This window comes from Alnus glutinosa, chromosome 8, assembly GCF_958979055.1.
Source record: "Alnus glutinosa chromosome 8, dhAlnGlut1.1, whole genome shotgun sequence".
Lineage (NCBI taxonomy): Eukaryota > Viridiplantae > Streptophyta > Magnoliopsida > Fagales > Betulaceae > Alnus > Alnus glutinosa.
In genome coordinates this window covers 29,215,466-29,230,854 of record NC_084893.1, presented here as the reverse complement: position 1 = coordinate 29,230,854, position 15,389 = coordinate 29,215,466, and the positions used below count along the sequence as shown (strand labels likewise).

Sequence of the window (15,389 nt, the reverse complement as noted above, 5' to 3'; positions counted from 1 at the left end):
ACGCCGCTCCTCTGAATAGGCACCGGTCTCCTCTCTCTGTGCCAACGCCAAGATCCGACCGATCCTCCCAAAGCTCCAGCGCCGAACGAGGCCGTCCTTGACAATCTAGATGTCGACGCCGTCTACGTGCCCCTGCCCACCGACCTCTACGTACGCTGGGCCATTCTCGTCGCCCAGAAGAAGCAACGCCTGCTGCTCGAGAAGCCACCATCAATCGCACCGGTTCTGGGTCTTGGGTGTGGGTGGGCAAGTGGAGGTAGAAGTTGAGGGATTTAAGGAAGGCCCGATAAGCACGTCGTTGCCTTCCTCCCCCACACCAAAATCTACGCCTTCATTGACTACGCCGTCATCGTCGGATCCGATCTCTGCATCGTCACTGCCGGAGATGGGTTGGGGTTGGAGGTTGGGGGAGAGCAGAGAGTGAGAGGGAGAGGGAGAAGTGGAAAAAAAATAAAAAATAAAGAAAAAGATTAAAAAACAATATTTTAAGAAAATGAAGAGTGGAATAGAGATTATTGTTGGAGTGTTTGTAAGATAGTCAGTAGTTAAAGTAGAGATGTGTACTTTTTGAGTAGCTATTTTAACTCCAACCGCTGGAGATGGCCTAAGAAGTACTCATATCAAGTGGCTAAAACTTACCCGGAGCATGATAATTTCTAAAGGGCTTATCAGATGTCACCTTCAGATCTCTAGGAAACCAGCCATGTGTTACAACTTACAACATTCATTATCCTTCAATGCTTTTGTTTTTGTTTTTTTTTTTTTTTTTAAGAGTGCATTATTCTAAGTATTATACTATTATATTTTGTACAATAACTTTAATATAGATTGTTCATTTTATAAGGTTGCTCAACCTTGGGCTAAAGGGTGGCCGACCACTCAAAATAGTGGTGGTGGTGGGGATATTATATTATTAGTGGCGATAGGGAGCAAAATTAGAATTTTAAGTTTGGGGGACAAAATTACAAAAAATGATAAAAATAAATAAAGTTTTTTCCTTTTATTTAAGAGTAATAATTCACTACCACCTAAATATACAATTTTTTACCACCTTGTCTATGTGGCAAGATGGTCCCTCACCTTAATTTATTTTTAAAAAATTAAAAAACTCAAACAGTAGTGGGGGACCACCTTAACACATAGGTAAGTTGGTGAAAAGTTGTACATTTTGGTGGCATTGAATCATTACTCCTTATTTAAAATAATCAGTCGAGATTAAAATTTTTATACAAGCTTCCAGGATCTTCTAAGTTAGTAGTATGTCAGCATTTTGTTAATCAATAAATTTGGATATTACCCAATTCAATATAGGTTGGATAAATATGAATTCAATCCTATCTAGACCAAAATTCTGGATGGATAGATCGGATAAGTACTATTACTTCAATCCTATCTCGACTGAAAAAGGCTAAAAGTTGAAAAATTGTTTAGAAGATTGAAAAAAGATATTGGATCTTGACCTTTACTTCAATCAAATCACATTCAATTTGAGGCTAAAAATTAACAGGCAATTCTCACGTGTGTGCCCCAAGAATTGAAAGGCGTTTTGTCCCACCAAATGTTCTGTTGATATCCGGATGCTTCCAAAACAGCGATTTGTCTACATCCCATTCAACATGTTTCTCACCAATATAATTGGAGATTTAGATTTGAACACAAATTTCCTTTAAATTGCGTTGGATTTTTTTTTTTTTTTTTTTTTTAATTCAGTCTATAAATTTGTCGTTTATTCTTTAGGATGTGAGAATTACATAAATTTTCTCTATATTAAGTTGAAGGAATTTTATATGTTCAAGCAACACATGAGATTTTTAAAGACTAACTTTAAAAAAAGATTTATATAAATTTTTTTTTTAATATTATTATTAAAAAAGCATGTATATCTCACATGCTCAATAAATACATGACAATTTTATAAAATATATATATATATTTTAAAAAAACCCCATCCAATTGAACTTTTTTTAAAAAAAAAAAAAAAAATTATCATTTAAATATAGTCAGAGGGTTGACAAAACGGGTTACCGTGTCGAGATCGGGTCGACCCGATTGAACTACCAACCCGTTTAAACCAACTCATACCCAACACGATTAGCTAAACACAAAATTTGAACACGACATGTTTATAAGGGTTATAAAAAAGTTGACGGGTTATAAATGTGTTATAAATGAGTTGACCCGTTTATAAACGGATCGTTTATGATCCAAAACCGTTTAACCTAAACTCAAATTTTATAACTTCATGTCACATTTGTATTAAATTTGCGAGTCGTGTAAAAAATTGTCAATATTAAGTATAGGGTTTGGATCATTACCACACATAAATTTTGAAAAAAAAAAAAAAATTGTTGTTTTAGCAAATTTAATACGTGTATTTAAAGTTGTTGTTACATCCTAGATATTGACAAACGTAGAGGTTTCGTGCACGACTCATACTGGCAACGTGTAAGGAAAATGGTCTATATTTCTAGAAAAAAATGAAAATGTAGGCTGCCGATCAAAATAATTTAATTAAGCTCAATGATTCCGTAGTTGACTCAGATTTGACCGTCTTGGTCGGTAACCAGGGCAACGTGTCATGCTGAGATTCAGTATTTTTTTTTTTTTTTTTTTTTTTTTTTTGTTAGGGAAAGTAATCACGTTCAGAAATGTATACACGTAAGGAAATTTTGTGGGTCCTACTTTTAGTACAACTTCCTATATATTTACGTGTCACATGATAGCTTTCTTTTTTTTTTTTTTTTTAATATAGGTACGATTGAAATACAACAAAAGGAAAATTTACAACTAATTATTATGAAACAGGAAAATTATGCCCAGGATCTAAAATAACACTGACAATCTGAGTAGTAGCGGAAGAGATGACTGATAAGGATGTGGGAATGCTGCTTGATTGGAATCGAGCTGCGGCCCAATGTGCCACATAGTGGGCACCGAAGTTTGCACTTCTATTGACTTTCCGAAATGACCAAGTCGAATCAGGAGGGAACAAGTCTAGTGTTTGTTGGATGATGTCAGTGATACGCCAATCTTGAACAATATTTGGCTGTTGTAGAGCATGGATTACTATTTGAGAATCACCTTCAATGATAAACCGGTCGAGGCGAAGGGATGATGCTAAAGAAACAGCGAGTTGTGCAGCTAAAGCCTCGCCTTTATTAGATGAACATGCAGCCTGGATTCGAGTAGCCGCTTTGATTAACTTCCCATTATTATCTCGACAAATTGCTGCTTGACAGGAAAAAGTGGCACGTATAGCAGTATCAAAGTTGATTTTGTACCAGTGTAACGGAGGCCGAATCCATTTTTCAGGGTTAGGAAATAACTTAGCAGACCAAGCATCACAATGTTGATGGTAGGAAATACAAACAAGATTGGCAATGGAACGAGCATCAAAAGTCAGCCCATCATGATAGGCCTTATTTCGATGGAACCAAAGAAGGTCACAAGCAACCGCTGCAAAGACCTGAAACCGATGTTTCTCCAAGAAAGGAATTTTAAGCAAAACATCAGGGTATAAAATAACTCGTACCCAATTTAGTAGATCAGGAGAATCTAAAGAGATTGAATCAAGCGGCCAAGGTGAAAGACGCCAAACTACTCTAGCATAGTGACAGTGAAAGAAAAGATGCCTAATGGAGTCCTGACCAGATTTGCAGAGCGGACAAGAAGCATCAGGATGGTATGTAGGAATGATTGACTGTAACCGCTGAGTAGTTGGCAAAATATTCCAAGCTATCTTCCATATGAATATTCTAAGACGATCCGTTAGTTGGAGCTTCCAGATATCTCTCCAAAAAGTAGACAAAGGACATAGATGTGATCCAGTAAAATCATTATTCAAGATTGAAAGATAGGCCATTGAAGTGGAAAAACGCCCAGAACAAGAAGAAGTCCAGAGATAGCTCTTATCAGAGGCTGCCATGATCGGTAATTCCCCAACTGCGACAGCCGAGAAAGGTTCAAATAGAACTGAAAGCAGACGCTTATTCCAAAGACGAGTTCCTGGTATAATGAGGTCAGAGATAGACAATGGGGGAAGAAAACTTGAATTTGGACTACGGGGAGAAGGCCGGTAGGATGGAAGGGATGGAACCCAGGATGTTGTCCAAATACAGTCTGCGCTATTTACTGAAACCTTCAGACAAGACCCAGCAATAAGAAAACTTTTACATCTCTGAAGACCTTTCCAAATCCAAGAAGCAGTAGAAGCAGTTGAAGTAGTGAAGAATGAGCCATAGTGAATATATTTTTTATGTAAATGTTCGACCCATAAAGAATTAGAGTGCAGAAACTTCCATCCCAGCTTAGTAATAAGCGCCAAATTTGTAGTAGTCATCTTCCGTAACCCAAGACCACCTTGTTTCCTTGGAAGACAGATCGAGTCCCAAGATTTGAGACAGAGATTACGGGCCTTTTCCGGTGGAAACCCCCACCAAAAATCCTTGAACCGACGATCCAGAATATTACAAAAGGAAGAAGGCAATAGGAATGTGCTCATAGCATAAGCAGGAATAGCTGAAGCCGTAGATTTAATGAGTACCGTTCGCCCAGCCTGAGAAAGTGTCTTTGCCCTCCAACCATTCAATTTAGACAGAACTTTATCTAGAAGAGGCTGAAAAGCCTCCTTACGAGAAGCTCCAAAAAACAATGGTAGACCCAAATGGAAAGGCCTAGAAGATGATAATTTAAAAGGAATAATTCCCAATATACTAGAAATACTGGCAGAAGATGTATTTTTGCTAAAGAGAATTGATGATTTCCCTGAATTGACTTTTTGTCCTGACCAACTGCAATATTTTTGGAGACAGGCAGAGATGGAGTTTGCATCAGAGGAAGTAGCCTTGCCGAAGATGATCAAATCATCAGCGAAAAGCAGATGATTTATCGGGGGGCAAGGTTTAGCAATACGAATTCCTTTTAGTAGCCCAATGGATTCTTGTTGATGAAATAGTCGAGACAGAACTTCAGTTCCCAAAATAAAGAGGAAAGGTGAAAGGGGATCACCCTGACGCAAACCTCTAGTCGGTGAAAATTTCCCAAAAGGAGATCCATTAATCAAGATTGAAAAGGAAGAGGAAGACACACAAATCCTGATCCAGTTGACCCAAGTGGGATGAAATCCCAGCTTAATCATAATAGTCAACAGAAAATTCCATTCCATTCTGTCAAATGCTTTTTCCATATCAATTTTTACTGCCATAAGACCCCCACGACCCCTTTTGGACTTCAGCGAATAAAGAAGTTCATGTGCCATAATCGAATTATCCTGGATTGAGCGAGAAGGAACAAAAGCTGACTGATATGGTGAGATGAAGTAATGAAGTAGTACCTTTAGTCGATTCGCCAATATTTTGGAGATTACTTTATAAATGAAATTGCACAGACTAATTGGTCGAAAATGATGCACCATAGAAGGCCCAAGCTGCTTTGGAACAAGAGCAATAAAGGTATGATTGTGTTCCTTTAGGAGATGATGCATATTGAAGAAATTCCAGACACAGCTTAGAACCACCGGTTTAATGAGTGTCCAATACTTTTGATAAAAAACTCCTGTAAACCCATCCGGCCCAGGTGCCTTAGTAGCCCCAATACTAAATACAGAATCATGGACTTCTACTTCAGATGGAATAGAACAGATGGACAAGTTATCTTCAGCAGAAATAACAGTATCAAAAAGATTGAGTAACTCATCTGGGAAAGCTGGATTAGAGGTTGTAAAAAGCTCAGTAAAGTGAGCACAGAAAGTGGTACCAATAGCCTGACGATCAGAAATCCAGGCTCCACTAGATAATTTCAGAAAATCTATAGCAGTTCTACGACGCTTAATAAGCGTAGAGAGATGGAAAAATTTCGTATTTAAGTCTTTACACGTGAGCCACTGCTCGCGTGATTTAGACCTCCACAGAGTTTCCTCATGTTTCCTCAAATCATCTATAGCCTTCCGTAGGCCCCATTCCTGAGATGAAAAAGAAGAAAAAGCAATTGATTTCTGTAATTCATCCAACTGAGAAGTCAAGGAATGAATCCGATGCTGAATATTGCCAAAAGATAATCGATTCCAAAGCTTTAGAGCTAATTTAGTAGAGCGTAATTTCTGATTTAAGATGAATCCAGGGGAGCCCAAAAAATATGAAGACCAGGCCCGAGAAATTGTTGAGTAGCAATCTGGATGATGGATCCAAAATTCCTCAAATTTAAAAGGCCTTGACAAGGATTTGTCTGAATGGACGGTTTCCAATAGGAGAGGATTATGATCAGATCCCGAAGCCGGAAGATGTAAAATGGAGAAAGAGGGAAATAGATGGATCCACTGGGAGGAAGCCAGACCGCGATCCAGACGCTGACGAATAAGTTGATTGCCATCCCGATGGTTGGACCAAGTAAAAGGATTTCCAATAAATCCTAAATCAATCATCCCAAATAAATTAACGAATTCAGTAAAAGAATCCGTTGAAGAAGATGCATACGGTAAACCACCCATCTTATCTTGCTGGGATAATATCATGTTAAAATCACCAATACAAAGCCATGGTACCGTTAAATTAGTACCTAATTTCATCATATTATCCCAGAATTCAGGTTTACCCGAAGCATAAGGAGAACCATATATACACGAGAGCATCCATGGATTATTTGGAGGATCAGAATAACACCAAACACTTATTATATTTACATTGATTTGAAAACACTCAAGATCAACCCCTAATTTCCATGCTAACACAAGTCCCCCTTTAGTACCACAAGGAGGAGCATGGACCATTGAAAAAAACCCCAGACCATTCAATATAAAACAAGCAGCAGATGGCGGAATTTTAGTTTTAGATAAATACAAAATATCAGGGGAGTGTTTTCGAACCTTCGCCCGTAAACTGCGAATCGCAGAGGCCCGGGCCAAGCCTCTGCAATTCCATGCTATTAGTTTCATTGATGGGGAGGTAGACCATCCTGGTCCACCCCCTTGGTATCAGTTCCCTGTGCTGGAGCTGAATATGAAGAAGAGTCAGCAGCCGAGTGGGCAGCTTGGAGCTGGGAAAAAACATCTATCCCTCTAGCAGCACGTGTGAACCTGCGCAGGGGCTTTGGTGAGGTCAAAGCAGGATCCGGCGCTGCCCTAACTGGAGCAGTATTGACTGGATGCACTGGTTGGGGTACAGGGTCCAGAGTACTTGGAGGAGGAAGAGAAACCTTAATTGCATCAGACTGAGAGTCAAAAGACAAAAAAGATCCCACCGAAGCATCTCCATCCTGCAGAGACGTTAGTGAAATGGCTGCTTGCTCCAGATTAGATAGAAGACCAGGAAACAAATGGTGAGACTTTGTTTTCTTAAGAACTGCCAGAGGTATAGTGTCCTCTGTCCATTTTCGTTTTTGCTGCTGCAGAGCTGGGGAAGGGGAACGGATCCGAATAGCATCCGGGGATAATGGAAAGGAAGGTGGTCTGATATCAGCAGCCGGTCTTGTGTAAGGATGAAACCGTGAGAGGGTAGGGGAGTGGTGAAAAGCTGGGCTTGATGAAACAGGAAGGGGAATGGATGAAGGCACCTGAGGAGGAGGAGGGGAAGACAGGTTAATAGGTGAAAGCGTAACCGGTGTATAAGGGGGATAAAGCTGAAAGGGGAAATGGCTAGGCCTGAAATCTGGAGCAGCAATATTCCCATGGACAGTAGAAATTGGAATAGCTGTTATAGGGGAGGAAGAATCCAATGGCCTAGACGGCAAGGGAGAGATATTGGCAGGAGAAGGAGGTGGTATGATAGATAGAAAGGAAGGTGACGATGGAGAAGGAGATGGGTTGAAAGTGGGCCTCGGTGGGAATGGATATGGCCAACAGGCCAAAAAGTCAGCAAATTGGGCTGGACAAGTATGAGAAGGACTAACCGTTATTGGACAAGGATGAGATATATTCAAAGGGGAGAAGGAAGAGATAGGATCAAGGTAAACAGGGGAAGTAGTCGTTGGTTGAAGGATCAATTGGGATTTACCTTTAGCAGCAGCCGACAACCGGGATGATCCCAATGAAGACGTGGCAGCTATAGAACTGATAGAAACATCTGAACTGCTCGAGGAGCTAAAGGGATTGACACCCACTTGAGTACCCACATCCTGAGATAAGATATGCATGTGCTGGGGAGAAGACACGTAGTTTGCGTGAAGAAAAGAACCAGCTACAGAGGGAAACAGTGCAAAAGGAGGGAGTGCCGTCTGGGACGTGAACTGCATGGCTGGGGATCCAAAAGTTGTGTCTACACGGGAAGAAGGAAGAGGAGCATGCGGGAGAGGCACCAGCTGGAGGCCCAACTCAGCTCCCTGAGCAGGACTAGACCGGCCATCCGAGTAAGATGGTGAAGTGCCCACTGAAGATAAACCAGAATCAGAATCCTCACGTGAAGCAGAGGAAACAGGCCTCAATCCCACTAAAGAAAAGGTCTGTAAGGGAATCCTATACTTTTCCGGGGTATGCCGAGCAACCGGTTGATTACATTGATTTCTCTTGTGGCCAATAAGCCCACACAACGTGCAGTAATCTCCAAGCCTCTCATAACGAAAACTGATCCACAGAGGGTCATGTCCACTACGAGGAAGATAAAACCCCGAGAGAAGAGGTTTTGTTGCATCTATCTATTAGAGTGTTACGTTTAAGTGTCATACAAATTGTGACGTGACGTTATTATAATTACAAAGCATTATATTGAAAGGAAACATTTTCTCAACAAATTGAAAAAGAACTTCATTTTTTTTTTTTGTTTAATTAATCTTTATTCTTCAATAAGAGATTAATTTTTGCTTCAAATAAATTGGAAAAAGTAAAAAATTACGATTTAGAGTATGCTATCCATATTTATTTTTGAGACAAAGTAATACACATTTTCTTAATAAGGAAAGTTTAGGATTCAATCTCTAATTTTATCATATTTAAGTAATTTTACGCGTATCCTCTCACTTTCATTACCATTTTATTTGAAACGGAGATGATCTATTTTACTGTTAAGGTTTTGTCTATTGTATCTAACGACATACATAGTATCATACCATTTAAAAATTTTAAATGACGTGACATTTTTGCTCACCATATACACCATTAGATATGTAAAATATAACAAAAATCATGAAATAAATAATCTCTATTTCACTTCCTAATCAAAGGAGAGCGTTTCGAATAAGGTTTTGGATTCCAAAGAAGAAAAAAATTGATAGTATTTACAAATTAGTGATGAACTAAATCTTGAGCAAGGTAATTAAGAGACTTACAATTTTCTCTCCGAAAAAACTCTCTGCCTCTAAACCCCAAAGCTCCCCCAGGTCCATCTCAGGACTACTTTTCCCTCCTCCCTACTCCCCCACCCTAATGCTCTCCTCTCTTTCATCCCCTCTTTTTTTTTTTTTAATTATTATTTATTTATTTATTCACTTTTTCCCATCCTTTTGTTTTTATGTTATTTTGTATGGGTTTTAGACGTCATATGTATTGCATTCCCTCCCACCTTCGTCGTTCACACGCCTCTTCTCCACATTCGCCAAGGCCCGCTCCACCCTCGGTCGTTCTCCGCTCCATCATGTGCATCACACGCACCAACACCACTTTTTGTCTCTTGCAGCAAATCTCCTTCATCCCAGCTCCTCTAGTTGTCTTTTGGTGCACATAAAATTATAAGATATAAATATGAGCCACAAAAAACTATACTCTTTGTTTTTTCGCCATTAAATCCTTAAAGGGGACTCTTCATTTGCTTTTGTTTATCTTAGTCTCCCCAGCTCCCTATGCAGTTGGTCTGAAACCAATATTTTTTTGGCATCTTTAGGCTTTAGCTATACTCACAATATCAACTATGAGCCGTTACAACTAAACTTGCTAGCAGCTTTTACAATTCACTACTAGGGGTGGGCAAGACTAGCCCGCACCAGCAAAACCGACCCAAACCGCACCGATCCAGCCCGTGAATAACGGATTTCATGACTCTTGGGTAATGCGCGGGTCATAAATCAGGGAATCCGGCATTTTTGGGGCGTGTTGTAGTGTTAAGAGTTTCCTTATTCGTACACCAGCCCCGCTCCGCAGCAGGCCATACCTAAGATCGTCAAAATTTTCCGTTTTCCCGAAAAAAAAAAAAAAAAAAAAAAAAAAAAAAAAAAAAAAAAAAAAAAAAACCTACACACTGAAACCCTCAATTTCAAACCAGGCGGCGCTCAGCAAATTTCTTCCTAAGATTAAGCAGTTGCTCATTGAAATCGCGTGATTCACTGATTCTTTCCTATTCAAGCCCATTATTTGATTTCTTATATGATTTAGTGTTTGAAATCAAATGGGTCCTTCACTCTTTAAAACATTGATCGTCGGCCATCACTTGTCTTTCATACAAATTGTGTCTCGACCACCCTGTGCTGAAGAAATCTTCACTCTTTAACTTCCACCGCCGGCTTTTGGTATAGGTAGTTCAATCTCTCTCTCTCTCTCTCAAAAACAGCTCCTTCATATCATGTTTGATGTTTTTGAGTTTTGACGATAAATCTTTTATATATTTCAGTTGATTTCGGCCCTATTCAACCTCAATCTTCCAGTCACAGAGACTCGTCTGATAACAGAATATGATCTTTATGTGGTTTTTTTATTTTAATCTGTGTATATTTTGTTTCAATTAGAGTTCAAATTGTCTCCAATAGCAATAAGTTCATCACATAGACTGTTTAATTGTGAAAACCATGGTTATCAAAGGATTTTAAGCTATGAAACTAGTTGGTGCTGTTTCAGTATAGTTTGAGGACTGATGTCATGAACTGGGTATACTAGTAACTAGTTGATGCTGTTTAAATAATTATTGTAGAAAGTTAGAAACTATTGTTGATTCACAGAATGCTAAATATATATTTTCCAACTAGTTGATGCTGTTTAGATATATATTTTTGCTAAATATATATATGTAGCTCTCTGTATATTAGCCTTGTGATATGTTATTGTTGGTGCTGTTTAAATAATTATTGTAGAAACTAGTTGGTGTTGTTTCAGTATACTAAGTATAGTTTGAAGGGTTATTAGAAAAGTTTTGATTTTGATGTTGGGTTTGTTGGTAATTCTTCTGGTTCTTTCTTCTTGTTCTTATTTGCTAGTGAAGTTGATTCAATTGGGATTTTCAAATTCTGAATTGTGTTAGCAGAATTGTTATTTATTTTTGTGACTAATTAAATGCACATTGTCCCCATACTTTACAAACTTGGTTAATGGTTAATTGGTTATTATGGACATATCACATTCGATACTTTATTGCGCACAAGCATGTAAATGTTTTTGTTCTTAGGAAAATAGTTCTTTGTTTGCAAATTCGCATTGTTAGAGTTATTGGTTTGATATAGTACATTAACAAACAGAGTCATTACCTTTTCAGTCTTTGGATAAATAAAACTTTTCAATTTGGTTTTTAGAATTTAAGTGTGTGTTTTTGCATCAATTTTTGTTATGAATCCTTATGTGAATCTTTTACATGTTAAATCTTTTTGAATTATGCAAATCCTAAATTTAATTGTATATCATATAAGAATCTGTTGGTTGGGTTATATGCAAATTATATCGATTATATATGTATTTGTTATGAATCTTTTTATATATATATAAAGTTCAATATTTTATAAATTGTTGATTTTTTTTTTTTTTTTAAAAAAAAAACCCAATTGTAGATTCATGGCTGGTAATACAAATAGTGGTGCTAAGAGTATTGGTTCTATTGCTGGAGCTTCGGCTTCACTTAGTCCTACTCCTAGTCTTTTAGATAGCACTATGCCTCCCATTAATATTGAGAATGTTGAATATGTTGGTGATGGTGGTACTCAAAATCCTAATTCAATTGAAGCTCTCCCACCAAAACATAAAACAAATGTGCAAAAATCAATTGTATGAGAACATTTTACCAAGGTAGATGGGGCTGATCCTGAAGATTCTAAATCAAAATGCAACTATTATAACAAATTGTTTAGTTGTCACTCCAGAAGGTTAGGTACTTCATCCATGTTATCACATATCATAAATAGTTGCAAGAAATATCCTGGTAGGTTTGGCAAATTAGATAAGTCACAGTCAATGAGTTTTGATGCTAAGAAGGAAGGACAAGTGTGAGACGGGTCTGTTGGCAATCTGTTCATTGCGAAATATAATGTTCAAAAAAATAAGGGAGGCATTAGCTAAGATGGTAATTGTAGATGAGTTGCCTTTTAAATTTGTGGATGGTGAAAGGTTTCACGATTTCATGAAGACGGTTGAGTCTAGGTTTAAAATTCATTCCCGTTACATTGTGATGAAGGATTGCATGAAGATCTTTATATCCGAGAAGGAAAAGCTTAGGGTAATGTTCTTGATAACTGGTGCTCGAGTTTGTCTTACCACGGATACATGGACTTCATTTCAAAACCTTAATTATATGTGTGTCACTTGTCAATTTATTGATAGTGATTGGAATTTACATAAAAGAATTATAAATTTATCTTTAATTCCTAATCACAAATAAGAGACTATTGGGAAAAAGATAGAGTCTTGTATTCTTGAGTGGGGTATTAGTATCATTTTTACTGTCACAGTTAACAATGCTAGTGCTAATGATACTGCTATTGAGTACTTGAAGAGGAAAAATAGAGATAAGGTGGACGTCATATTGGATAATAAGTTTATGCATATAAGGTGTTGTGCACAGATTTTAAATCTTATTGTGACTAATGGTTTAAAAGAGGTTAGTGACTCTATTGTGAAGGTTCGAAATGCGGTAAAATATGTGAAGTATTCATCTTCAAGGTTTGAGAAATTTAAGACTTATATGGAGACAGAAAAAATTCAGTTTAATGGTTTGTTGTGTCTTGATGTTCCAACGAGATGGAACTCCGCATATAAGATGTTAGAAGCCGTTGAAAAATGTCAAAATGCTTTACATTTAATGGAAGAAAAAGATGGATACTTTGTTTCTACATTGTTTAAGGGAGAGCAAGTGAGAAGGAGTTTGGGACCTCCTACTTTTGAGGATTGGAAAAATGTTAGGGTTTTTCTTAAGTTTTTTAAACTTTTTTATGATGTGACCATGCGACTTTCTAGTTTTTTGTATGTGACATCAAATATATACTTTCAAGAGATTTGTGACATCCAAGCACATTTACAGGCTTTTAGTGAGAGTGAGGGTTATGTATTAAGTGCCATGGCGGATAAGATGAAGATGAAGTACAACAAGTATTAGGGAGATCTTGATAGGGATAACTTGATGCTGTTTGTTGCCATTGTTCTTGATCCACGTACCAAATTGGATTTATTAGATTATTGGTTCAAAGTAGTTCTCAGTGTTGAGCAAGCAACTCGAATGATTACAAAAATTGAGGTGCCACTTGGCCAAATTATATGATCACTATGACAACAATGGTGGGAGTTCCTCTCGAGTTCATAATGGTAGTGATTTGTCAACCATAATAGATGAAAGTGAGAGTAGTGACAATTCATTTCACTTCATGAGTAAGTTTCAAAAGTACTGGGCTTCTAAAAGTGATGTAGAAAGCAAATCGGAGCTAGATTGGTATTTGATGGAGGATATAGAGAAAATAAATGTTAATTTTGATATTTTGAATTGGTGGAAGGTGAACTCAACCAAATTCCCAGTAATTGCCCAAATAGCACGAGAAGTTTTAGCAATTTTCATTACAACGGTTGCTTCAAAGTCGACTTTTAGCACTGGAGGGCGTGTTTTGGACCCTTTTCAGAGTTCATTGGCTCCAACAATAGTTGAAGCCTTGATATGTTCACAGAATTGGTTAAGGTCAAAACCCATAAGCGGTGGCAATGATTATAATTCAGAGATAATTGATGATGCTGAAAGTTATAGGCTCGAATCAGGTAAGCTTTTTATTATTTAAATATTCACTTACTCTATTTATCAAATTTGAATTATGATTGTAAATCAATTTTTTTTTTTTTTGTTCTCCTTTGTAGAAATAACTTTGAAGAACGTCAGCATTTTGCTTGAAGATGATTAGTTGAAGATGCTCTCATGTGGGGTTTCTTGTTTTTTATTGCTGGTTTAGAGCATTCAGCTGTTGATGGGACTATTGATTTTTATTTTTTTGTGTGTGTTTATTGATTCTACTGAATTAAGGATTCTGTTCTTTTGTTGGGACTTTTAATTTTTGTTGGACTAATCGACTAAGTTTTTGTTCTTTTTTGTTGGAAATTTAAATTTGTTAGTCTAAGTTTCTAATTTTTTTGTTGGAACTTTTAATTTTTGTTGGACCAAGTTTATGTTTATTTTTTATTTTTTTGAAACTTTTAATTCTGCTTAGCTATTGATTTAAAATTTGTTATGATTCTTGATGCATCCTGCAATGAACTACAATATATATATTACTTGTGTGATTGTTAGGTTTGTATGATTTATGATTGTATTAGGCTTGAGACTACCGAGTTCAATTCTCAATTTCTCATAATCCCCCTTTAATTTATACTTTATTCATAAAAAAAAAAAAGATGATTGTATCAGAGTTTTTAATTAACTTGTTTGATTGCTAAGGTGCTAAGGAGCCTGTAGATTCACGGGCCAGTGGATCACATTTAGGCCTTTAAGGTGATAAAATAGAAATATTTCAAATATCACACAGCCCACCTAGTTTTGGGCTCAGATTTTTTTTTTTGGTAAAAAAAAATTTAAAAAAAGAAGAAGCATAATACCCAAACCCGCATAACCCGTCCTCGATCCGTGCTACCCATGGCCTATCAGATTGGCCATTCACTACACGGGTTACGGATCTCAATTTTCAAATTCGTTCACTGCGGGGCGGGTTGTAAAAAACATGCAAATCCGGCCCAATTTGGCTCGCGCCCATCCCAATTCACTACCTCTGGCCTTCGATCAGCGAGGTTTCCCTCAAGACTGTGGAAAGAATTTGCTTTGAATTGATATTGAGGATATGGTTTTTTTTTTTTTTTTTAATTATTTATTATTTTTTTTTTAATTTTTTTATGGTCTATAATGTGTGTGTGTTTTTTTTTTTATTTTTTATTTTTTAAATCATTGTAGTGCTTGTTTATTTTCTCTATTTAAAAAAAATGGTTAAATACCTCATTGGTACCTGAGTTTTAAGCGTTTTTAAATTTAGTACTTGAGTTTTAATTTGTACTATAAGTGGTACCTGAGTTAGGGATAAAAACTCATTTGGTACCTCTGTTAAATTTTCCATCTTAAAATTAACGGATTGCCACGTGTCAACCGCTGAAGTTGACATGTGTCACTATATAAAAAAAATTTAAAAATTTAAAATAAAAATCTTTAAAAAATTATGTAAAAATAATAAAATAAGACAATTTTTTAAAAATAAAAATAAAAGAAAAATTGAAAAAAGGAAAAGAAAAAAAAAGAGAAGAGGGGTGGCTCATG

General features: G+C 37.0%; 1 protein-coding gene across 1 annotated transcript; it reads right to left on the bottom strand.

Moving 5' to 3' along the window:
* Positions 1-6,924: 6,924 nt before the first annotated feature.
* LOC133876346 (extensin-like) lies at positions 6,925-9,309 on the bottom strand. Its single transcript, XM_062314613.1, has 2 exons — positions 9,253-9,309; positions 6,925-8,622 (listed from the first exon to the last, which is right to left on the bottom strand). The coding sequence occupies exons 1-2, from the start codon at positions 9,307-9,309 to the stop codon at positions 6,925-6,927; spliced, it is 1,755 nt and encodes a 584-aa protein (XP_062170597.1).
* Between the last annotated feature and the right edge of the window lie 6,080 nt (positions 9,310-15,389).

Bases quoted from the DNA above. Each gene is read 5' to 3' on its own strand.
- LOC133876346 (XM_062314613.1), bottom strand. From the start codon at position 9,309: ATGGACCTGGGGGAGCTTTGGGGTTTAGAGGCAGAGAGTTTTTTCGGA. The intron at 8,623-9,252 runs GTAAGTCTCTTA...ACACTCTAATAG, and splicing joins GTTTTTTCGGAGAGAAAATT to ATAGATGCAACAAAACCTCT.